At 51.5% G+C, this 10,376-nt stretch overlaps 2 protein-coding genes across 2 annotated transcripts in view; one reads left to right on the top strand and one right to left on the bottom strand.

Moving 5' to 3' along the window:
* mbd4 (methyl-CpG binding domain protein 4) overlaps window positions 1–1,048 on the bottom strand; it is a 7,241-nt gene extending 6,193 nt beyond the window's left edge. Inside the window, exons 1-3 of the mRNA XM_019856357.1 lie at window positions 956–1,048; window positions 421–559; window positions 67–344 (exon numbers count right to left, since the gene is read on the bottom strand). Coding sequence (XP_019711916.1) covers window positions 67–344; window positions 421–533 — 391 coding nt within the window. The 5' untranslated portion in view covers window positions 534–559; window positions 956–1,048. The remainder of the gene's footprint in view (window positions 1–66; window positions 345–420; window positions 560–955) is intronic.
* Window positions 1,049–1,161: 113 nt separating this feature from the next.
* The window catches only part of ift122 (intraflagellar transport 122 homolog (Chlamydomonas)), a 21,518-nt gene continuing 12,303 nt past the window's right edge, over window positions 1,162–10,376 (top strand). Inside the window, exons 1-13 of the mRNA XM_019856361.1 lie at window positions 1,162–1,308; window positions 2,892–2,958; window positions 3,776–3,860; window positions 3,966–4,044; window positions 4,155–4,231; window positions 4,321–4,387; window positions 4,467–4,613; window positions 5,249–5,324; window positions 6,126–6,317; window positions 6,694–6,832; window positions 7,767–7,969; window positions 8,578–8,715; window positions 9,139–9,303. Of these exons, the coding sequence (XP_019711920.1) occupies window positions 1,265–1,308; window positions 2,892–2,958; window positions 3,776–3,860; window positions 3,966–4,044; window positions 4,155–4,231; window positions 4,321–4,387; window positions 4,467–4,613; window positions 5,249–5,324; window positions 6,126–6,317; window positions 6,694–6,832; window positions 7,767–7,969; window positions 8,578–8,715; window positions 9,139–9,303 (1,479 nt within the window). The 5' untranslated portion in view covers window positions 1,162–1,264. The remainder of the gene's footprint in view (window positions 1,309–2,891; window positions 2,959–3,775; window positions 3,861–3,965; window positions 4,045–4,154; window positions 4,232–4,320; window positions 4,388–4,466; window positions 4,614–5,248; window positions 5,325–6,125; window positions 6,318–6,693; window positions 6,833–7,766; window positions 7,970–8,577; window positions 8,716–9,138; window positions 9,304–10,376) is intronic.

Genomic DNA, 10,376 nt, shown 5'->3' with positions numbered 1-10,376 from the left:
CCCCCCCGGCCTCGCGCGCGCCCCCCCCGGGAGGTCTGCCGCAAGTCCGCCGCGCTCTCGGCGGGCCCGGCCTGTCAGTCGCTTGGCTCTCAAAGGTCAGCCGCTCGGCCGCATCGCCTTTGTGGGAGGAGCTTGCCCTTTTTACTGCTTTCGGAGGTGGAGCCAGTCTTTTGAATGCATCGTCCGGGACGTCCCGCTCGCCATCTTGGGTTTGTTTCTCTCCAACAGGGAGACACTGCGTACACGGCGCTGTGAAATCCAAGAGGTTGATGTCCACGTTTTGAGCGTTTTTGACAAGGAACGCTCGCAGAGAAGCTCTTGATCGAAACCTCTGCCCGTGGGGACTTCAAAACAAAAACGTACGCTTGGTTGGGCAGCGCAGTGCCGAGTCAACGCGCTTGGCTAGATGGAGGCGATTACCTGCAGATGTACACGTCCGCTTTTCCTGCCGTCTTGCCCGCTCGACGCCGCCGAACCTCTCTGGTCCAACCTTCAGGCAGTGGGGGCTGGTGGCAGCACGCACATCCATCCATCTGGGTTCCACTGTGTACGTTTCTAGCTGGGCATACAAAAAAAAAAAAAACAGAAACGAGTGCAACATTTGCAGTTAAGTTCAGGTAAGGAATTAAAGCTGGGGAATTTTGGAAAGGTCGTACACGAGAAACTTTCATTGTAATTGTTCCATCCATCCATTTGCTGATCCGCCGTATGTCGAACCAGTTTGGACAAAGAGTACAGATACATGCCAAGAAGGCCTTCAGTCCACACGCACGGTTCGTACGAAAGCGCAACTCGTGCGCCAAGTACGAAGGGTTGCTCAATTGCGGTGCGCCTCTATCGCCGCAGGGGGGCACTATAAGGTCCCTTAGCGTTTGTCGGGGCAGAATGGCGGACGAAGAAGAGCCCTCCCGACCCGCGGCTGTTTTGTCGCTAAAATTGTTACGAAAATCCTTAATTTCCCAAGACCTTCGCCTGAAAAGCAATCGGTTCTAAATGAACTTACTTTCCTTGCCAATCAGCAGCAGCGGCGAGTGGTTTGATTTCAATCGATTGGCGATCCCGTTGAGCATCCCGCCAACTGCTTTAGGGAGACAGCTTTGACGTCGGGAGCGAGCAGGAAGCAGGAAGTGTGAAGCAGGAAGTGAGTCTGCGTCTGCGCGCCCCTCTCCCCGCCCCCCGGGAGTCCTGACTGAAGAAGCCAACATGAGCAAGTGAGCGGGCAAACAACCTGTGGATCCAAATTCGAGCTGGAACCTGTCAAGAAATGAGAGCCGTCTTGGTCTGGAAAGAAACAACACGTCAGCATTGGTGAGCGTCTTTGCGTTGCGTTTACGTCATCGTCATTAGCGGGCAGGATGCGAAGCCGCGCGATTAGCAACAGCGGTTGCTATGCCAACCGCTGCTAAGCCAACTAGCTCCTGTAGGTTAGCACGGCGCAGGACAACTGACACAAACCCGTTTGCTAAATCACAACGGTTGACCCCGTAGGAATGCTAGTTTACACATTGTGCTTTTTTGGTGACACAATCGGACGTTTAGTCAGTGCTAACATTGAGAGGCTAGCACGTTCGAGTCAAGGGGGTTGTCACATGTACGGTTTGCGGGCCAGATCGGGCCCTCCATGTCCATCCATCCATCCATTTTCTACACCGATTATCGCAAAGACGGTCGTGGGGAGTTCCCGGAGCCTATCCCAGCTGACTTTGGGCGGAAGGTGGACTACACCCCTGAACTGGTCGCCAGTCAGTCGAAGGGCACATTTAGAGACAAACAACCAGTCACGGCCACATACACACCGTCACTGAGTGGGAGCTGATGCCACGCTTCCCGCAATCAAGTTCGGCGAGTGTACCACTAATCCATCAGCGACTGCCCTCCACATCATTGTTTGGCTTTTTTTTTTTTTCTTGACTTCTGTTCCAAACTCCCAAACAAAAGTCCAGCCCATAAGTAAACACAGTGACGCAAAGCTTCTGCTCGTGGATGGCTTGCATTAATGCCTTTGGCAGAAGGTCACACTGGTCAACTTAAAACAGAGCCTTCTGAGCCCTTCAAAAGTAGCCCTTGCAAGTCATCATGAATGTCATTGTTCGTTTTTCATGGCACCGTCATTGATCATGTTCAGACTGGCACTTTTCTGCATCCTTTTCTTCTTCAAAAGTAGCCAAGCGATGAATATTGCATGTTCCGAATCACATGCTCAGGGGCTTTCCCCCGAGCAGGCAGTCTGGCGTGCCAAAACATGCTTTAAAGATTGGAAGTCGGTTTGGTTCCAGAGGTGTGACTGTGAGTGCTGGTTTGTTGTGCCCTGACTCTTGTCCCCAAAAGACCAGGGATCGGCTCCATTTCATGGAGTCACAGGCCTCATAAGAGAGATGTTTCAATATGCCCACCTGGAGGGTCGGTGGAGCTCATCGCAGCCGACTTAGGGCAAAAGGCAGACGACGTGCCGGGCAGGTCGCCACTGAGTCCGCAGATCGTTCAAGTCAGGTCTATGATCAGGCCCCTCCATCGGTGACAAATTTCAAAATGACATCACTGCCTTGAGCCCGCTCATTCATGTTCTCACTTCCAAATTCTGCCAAAGTTTGTCACTTGATGAGCACAGCGGTGATGAGGGCAACGACGACACCAGTGCGGCCCTGCTCTTGCTTAAAACAAGCTGGACGGCCTTGCTTCCAGCAGCCACTGCGAATGCACACGTCGCAATTGCGGTGGCGTTTTCAAATCAAACTTCAAGAGTTCGAATTGCATGCCGGCGTTTCCTTGCCGTGTGATCGATGGATAGCCCCGGTCATCGACTTAACATTGTTCCGTCTGTTTTTCCGCTGCACGTCTGAAGGAAAGTGTTCCTGTTGAGCGCAGGTTTCAATCCGACTCTTTCCTTGCAGTGTTTATGACCTTGCCTTCAAGCCAGATGGCACTCAACTCGTAGTGGCGGCGGGCCTCCATGTCCTGGTAAGTTGTGACGCCTGCCGTGCTGCTGGATCAACAGCGGTTGAGTTGCCGGTGTCCAACTCAAGGCCCTGGAGCCGGAGCCGGATCCGGCCCGCAAATCGTGTGTCGACTTGGATGAACCTCGCTAAAATCTGTCCCGAAATGTCAAATTGTCTTGTGTCATAAATAACACAGGTAATCAAAAAAAAAATCCGACTCATCCATTCTTTTGTTTATTAATAATGCGATGCGACGATTGAACATTTTTGCGGATTCACTGTCACAACCTTGCACCCAACGTTCCCTCTCATTTTCCATCCGTCTGAGCATTCGCGCTCCTCGGACATCAGACGTGCGCACGGCGCCCAAAGCCGTCTCCCGCCTGTCCAAAAGCTGCATGAGCTGAAGTAGGGTGTGATGAAGAAAAAAACAATTCAAATGACCTTGATCTGGAAATAGAACATGCGATGCAACGGCAGCGTCACTGTATGCGCCGAGACGGTGAGAGAAGTGTGCAACTGCTCACGCGCGCAGCTTCGTGGCAACATCGATTGCGCCACAATTCCACACTGATCAGTCGTCGTCCAACCATGAACAGCTGACGTTTAGCGTTCTGTGTCGACCGCTCCCAGGCAAACCGATCTACGTATTCTTTCATTGATTTATTGACGCTTGTACGCTCTTGTTTGACGATGGGGCTTGTCCGCACTCCCGTTTTCTCCCTTGGAAGTCGTCTTTCCAAAGTGCCGTCTGAATCAAATGTATTTCGGCCTCCTCGCCTGATCGATCCATCAAGTGTGACTTGTCAGCTCCTTGCCAAATGCTGTGTCTGCGCTAGGTGTACGACGCCTCGGACGGAACCATTATTCAACCTTTAAAAGGACACAAAGATGTAGTCTACTGTGTGGCTTATGCCAAGGACGGTAATGAACTCATTTGTCTTTTGCGATTTGTATTTTTATTTCTTATTATTATTTGTTTTTGTCCCGGCCGCTCACTGTCGTCTTGCAAACCGCCTTTTTGTGCAGGTAAAAGGTTTGCCTCTGGCTCAGCAGACAAGAGCATCATAATATGGACGTCTAAGCTGGAGGGTATTTTGAAGTACACGTAAGTGGCATGTCATTCCGCCTTTGCGTCCAACGCAACGTTCAAGTGGGAAACGCTGGCGTCGCCGTTTTGAAAATGTGACTTTGCCGCTCGTTGGTCTTTCCCTTTAGCCACTACGACTCGATCCAGTGTGTTGCCTACAACCCGGTCACTCACCAACTCGCATCCTGTTCCTCTGGCGACTTCGGTCAGCGCGCGTTGAGTTTGCGTCGCCGCCGGGCTTCCTTCCGAAGGATGTTTGGAGAGCGTCACCACCGTTCTCATTTGCCGTTGCAGGCCTTTGGTCGCCGGAGCAAAAGTCGGTCAACAAACACAAAGTGAGCAGCAAGATAACATGTTGCGGGTGAGTGAAGGGGGCTTCCGTCGGCTTCCGTCGTCCACTTGCATCAAGCGCGTCTTCGTATTGACGCGTTTCGCCGCAGGTGGACCAACGACGGGCAGTACCTTGCTCTCGGTATGATGAACGGAGTGGTGAGCATTCGCAACAAGAACGGCGAGGAAAAGGTCAAGATCGACCGCTCGGGAAGCTCCGCCGCCCCCGTCTGGTCCATTGCTTGGAACCCATCCAAGTGAGTCTCGTCCCGTCCGCTTTGAGTTGGATGAAAACGGGCGCGTTTCGGGAGGGCGGTTCCACATCGGGCCAGCAGGTGGCAGCAGATAGCCAAGGATCCTCGGCCCCGCTGAGGCGCGACTCAGGCAGTGATTTCAGTGACGAGAAGTGACAACCATTTGCGATTGCGCTTCAGTCCGGTTTTTCAGACACTTCAGCTACTAGCAAACTTTTGGAAAAGGCAGCGCCACTTCCCAAATGACAAATGATGACAAATAAAGATGAACAAATGCTCATCATCTTTGCGAAGACGTCGATGATGTGAATGATTTTCCACCATCGTTTTCAAAAATGATTTCGAAAGGCAGGAAACCTTCGCTCGATCTCGAACGTGTTTCCATTTTCAAATGACGACGACGACGAAATCGCAATGTCTGATCCCTGGTGAGCTCACGTGCTCTTTGGACTGTCGGTGACCCCTGCCATCGAAACGTCTCCCGAGCGTCTCCCGAGTTGTTTCCCAGCCTCACGCCTGTCAAAGTATCGACCGTATATTGGCCTGCGAAAAAGACGTCACGCGAGCATCTGTGGTGAAGCGCCGTATTTGTCCCCCTGCTAACTAACTAACACGTGTTCTTCGCTGTGCTTCCCGAGGGACGAGCAACATGACGTTCTGGCCGTGGCCGACTGGGGTCAGAAGCTTTCCTTCTATCAACTCAGTGGAAAGCAGGTGACTGTCCCGAGTGGCGTGACTCACCCTCCGTCGTTTATGAGTGCGAGAAGGGAGCAACGGAGGGTGGCGGGGCTGCATAGTGAAAATGCACAGAGACAGAGGTGAAATTTGACGTCACCTCCGTTATGTAGCGTACAAAAGTCCAAAACAATGCGGTTCCTTGGTTCCCTGGTTTCCTGTTCAAAAGGAACGGACCGGCTGTGATTTCATGGCCCCCTCGCCGTCTCGCCTTGCCTGGCTCCTGAACTCCCCAAGGGCAGCGCCGTCATTTGAACACAACTCTGCACTGTTCATGCCACAGGCTCACATACTGTTGGCGGTCTGCCTACCTGCCCATCCATCCATCCAAATATGTTTATTATCCCCCCCCCCATTCAACACGCAGCTTTGATTATAAAGCCAGGAACTGTGCACAGTGCATAAGAATCATCTGTGGGTTGTCGGGCTGTGTCGTCCCCCCCCCCCCCCCCCCATGCAATGAGCACACCTGGTGGTCCCCCCCCTTTGACAGAGAGGAGAAACAGATGCGTCGAGGGGTGTAATTAATAGCGAGCTGCGCATGTAGGCTTTGAACACGAAGGTAGAAGCGACTTCAAACAAAGATGCCCTTTGTTATTTTTGTCCAATGCGCTCTTCTGCTGATCTTTTAAAGCGACTCTTCAAAGGTTGGTTGGATGTGGTGTTGACTGCGAATGGCGCTGGCCCAGATGGTGGGAAACGCCGGGCGGGGTGGGGGTGGGGGGGTGCGATCAATCAAAGGGGTTCCTTTTCACCCGTCTCTCTTTTTGTCTGCGTCAGATCGGAAAGGACAGGACTCTCTCCTACGACCCGTGTTGCGTCAGTTACTTCTCCAAGGGCGAGTACATCGTCATGGGCGGCTCCGACAAACAGGCGTCCCTCTACACCAAAGACGGCGTGCGACTGGGCGTCATCGGCGAGCAGAATTCCCGGGTGTGCGCCTGCCGGGTCAAGCCCGACTCCAATTTTATGGTGAGGCTTTTTCCCGCCGGTGAATTGCTACCTGCACATTGAGCAGTGAAGAAGAAGAGGTGCAACGCGGATGCGCCAAAGCAGACCGGCGACAATTTTTGAAACTGACGCAGCAAGCACCTTTTCTAATGACACAGTTCCGTCCTACGACGGTGGTGTGATTGAATACGAACACCTTGGCAGCTTGCTATGTGCTCTATTTAGTCCTGAGCGAAGAGGCATTACGTAGAGAATTGAGTGCTGAAAGGTTCGGGTTTTTTTCCCCCCCCTTTCCCTCTGTGTGGATGTTCCAACCACAGGAACATTCTCCCACCCTCGCAGTCTTTTCCTGGATGTGTTAATGAGATGCGCCGCGACATTGTGGTGTCTTCTGCAGGTGATGGGCTGCCAAGACGGGACGATCGCCTGCTACCAGCTCAACTTCAGTACGGTTCACGGCCTCTACAAGGATCGCTACGCTTATCGAGACAACATGACCGATGTCATTGTCCAGCACCTCATCACCGAAGGAAAAGGTGCGCTTTTGCCCGAGCAACCCACCGCGACAATCACGAAACACGTTCGACCCAGACTCACGCGGTTGCCATTTGGACTCGCGTGAATTCTGACGATGATCCAAAAGTCACAATACTCCCATATCAATGACTCGTTGCATTTTGGTCTCACATTTTGATGGCTTTGTATTAAAATGGATGACACTTTCAGTCGTGACGTGGCAGCAACCAGCAATGTTAAAAGGCAGCCCAGAGAATGAAAGCCGGCTAGTTATCAGTGGCCAGGAGTGAAGATTGGATTTCCGTACCTTCGCATTTTGCTATTGACGTTCCCGAATGACTGAATGGCCACTTCCAATGGAGATGGATGGCTCGTTGTGGTCCGTGCGAGTGGAAACGGGGACTTCTTTTTCCCTCGCCTTATCGAAAGCCACATATGTCACATATCCATCCATCAACTTTCCGATCTGCTTTCTCTTCACAAGGCAAGGGTCACGGGGCGTGCCAGAGCCTATCCCGGCTGTCTTCGGGCAGTAGGCCGGGTACGCCCCGAACTGGTTGCCAGCCCATCGCAGGGCACACAGAGACAAACAACCACTCGCGCTCACGCTCGCACCTCGGGACAATTTGGAGTGTTCAATCAGCCTGCCACGCCTGTTTTTGTAATTTGGGAGGAAACCGGAGTACCCGGAGAAAAGCCACGCTAGCACGGGGAGAACATGCAAACTCCACACGGGGAGAACATGCAAACTCCACACAAAATTTCAAAGGTGAACTTGGGTTTTGTTTGGTTATATATATATAGATATAGATATATCTATATCTATATAGATATAGATAGATAGATCTATCTATATAGATATATATTTGAAACACACACACACAGTATGTCTTAAAAAAACCCATCAACTTTTTATTCTTATCCTTGCTTTCTTCTTTAATCTGTCTTCTTCAGTGAGGATTAAGTGCGGGGAGCTGGTGAAGAAAATCGCCATCTACAAAAACCGTCTGGCCATCCAGCTGCCCGAGAAGATAATCATCTACGAGCTTTTCTCCGACGACGCTTCGGACATGCGCTACCGCATCAAAGAGAAAATCCTCAAGAAGTTTGAGTGCAACCTGCTGGTGGTCTGCTCCAATCACATTGTCCTGTGTCAGGTTCGAAGGGCTTCGCCGTTTCTTTTGTCTCCGAGTACGGAGTGGCCGCTGGGGCGGGGGCTCGTTTTCCATGTGCCCGGTAAATGTTGCGCAGGCCCCGTCTCGCCACGACTCGTCACAACTCCCAAAAAGTCAGTCACGAGTGAAGGCGAAAGGACCACATGAAGCCCATACACTGTGCGCCTCTGTGTCTTGTCTCGGTGTGTTTGACAGACACCGTTGGGGAGGAGAAGCTGCCATAACACATAGCTTACCTCCTTTTAAATCATTCCGATCTTCCTCTCACACACACGCACACACACACACACACACACGCACACACACTTGCGCGTGCTCACGGTTGATCCTTTGGACAGCTTTTCGACACTCCAAATGGGCTGTTTTCATGTGGGATGTCGGCCTCGACGTCAAAGCAAGTCTTTGTTTATCTTTCCAGCGTCCTGTTTGTACTCTTGTTTGAATAAAAGAGCAGTCGGCCCAGAGTTGTTAAGTGTTGATGCCCCCCCCACCCCTCCCCAAAAAAAAGGTGCTTGAAGGAAATGAGGCAGGTGATTTACACACTGTGACGTGATCTCAAGCGAAGCACTTTCCGCTGATGTGTTTTCCAGGAGAAGCGGCTTCAGTGTCTGTCCTTCGCCAGCGTCAAAGAAAAAGAATGGCTCATGGAGTCTCTCATTCGCTACATCAAAGTGATCGGTGGGCCGCCGGGCCGGGAAGGCCTCCTGGTGGGCTTAAAAAACGGAGCGGTGAGTATGTCCGCATCTTTGGGAAAATACGGGTTAGCCGAAGCGGAGGTGCGATTCTCGGACGGATACGGTCGCGTCGGAGCATTTGCAACATCGTGAAACGTCAGCCGGCGTCGTTCTCGTGATTGGGAGTCGAGGGAATGAGCGAATCATTGCCATCCTTCACTTCTTCCTTCCTCCCGAAGCACGGGCAAAGTTAGCATTTATTTACTTCTTTATTTTGGGCCGGCCATTTTAGCTTCCTCTTTAGGTCCGCAAGTTGAAGTGGCCAATCCAACCGGACTTAGCATTTTTTGTTGAATTTCTTTTTTTCGTCTTGGGGAAATCCTGTCATGTTGCAAATATTTCACCAACATTCCCCTCAAACTTGCATTGATGCGCTGATGCTTTGCACGAAATGTCATCGGGCCGTTTCTCCTGCAGATCCTCAAGATTTTTGTCGACAACCCGTTTCCCATCACGCTGCTCAAGTTGTCAACGTCAGTGCGATGCCTGGACATGAGCGCCTCGCGAAAAAAGCTGGCCGTGGTGGACGAGCACAACACTCTCCTGGTCTACGACATTATCAGCAAAGAGCTGCTTTTTCAGGTCGGTGAGCGGCGCGTTTCCCCTTACAAAAAACACAACGCAGTGTTTACATTGGATAGAAAGCGTCGACACCCCCCTGTTCGAATGGTCTATTTTTCTGATGGAAAAAATGTGAGCCCAACGGTAGTCATTTCAAGTCTTCTTGTCTTTTTGTCATTGGACGAGCCATGTCCGGGTCTTGTTCATGTCACTATTTTACCATTTTTTTCCACTTCATGATATCTGTTTGCATTGTGTGTGTGCGTGTGAGAGAGAGAGAGAGACATACATACATATATATTTTCCTTTTTTTGTGTTATGCCTTGGAAATAGCCTGTCGTGCGCTTTTTCCCGACTGCTACTTTTGAACATTGGGCTCTCGCTGATGCTGCAAAAACATGAGGAAAAGCCCACTCGAAGAGCCAGCTGGATTTCGGGTTATTCAGAGGCACGGGCGGGTGTGCGCTGTCTCCCTTTGAACCCTGTGAGTGGTTCATTCTCAGCACAGCCGCGTCCCGACGTCGAAGAGGCGGCGCCCACTTTGCAACCGTATTTTTTTTATTTGTCTCACCTTTGTTTATCCAGTAACGCATTGGAGAACAGATTCTCACTTGCAATGCTAACCCGGCTCCCGGAAAGAGAGCAATTAACGGAGTAAACATGACCTTATTTTCTTTATTTGGTTTTTAACTTGCCCTCTGTTCAAGCTTTATTTATTTGAATTTTTTTTTTCAATGGACTTGTCCAGGTAATAGCAGAGGTGGCCATTGTCAGGCCCTTGACTCGGTCAGCGAGCTGCCGTCAGTATTTCAGGCTGAGAGAGTCCGTCCCAAGTCGAGAATGGACTTAGTGGTCCTACGTCACACGCAGGTGCCGCACACCTGACACGCAGAAAAACAGAGAAAACGGCGTCGTATAGCTTTTGAGTCCCACAGACCTTTTTTGGGGGGGAGGGGCTGCGTGTGATGCGTAAACTGACTTCTCGACGCCGAATGGCCGTCCCCGACACGGGACGGACTGGACCCTGAAATACTGACGGGAATGGTGACGGACCGGCCGACCTGTCAGTCTGACGGAACGCCCCCCCTCCCCCC

This window comes from Hippocampus comes, unplaced genomic scaffold (assembly GCF_001891065.2).
Source record: "Hippocampus comes isolate QL1 unplaced genomic scaffold, H_comes_QL1_v1.1 scaffold473, whole genome shotgun sequence".
Classification (NCBI taxonomy): Eukaryota; Metazoa; Chordata; class Actinopteri; order Syngnathiformes; family Syngnathidae; genus Hippocampus; species Hippocampus comes.
The sequence above is the reverse complement of the archived record's forward strand: the minus strand, read 5'-3'. Positions and strand labels throughout refer to the sequence as shown.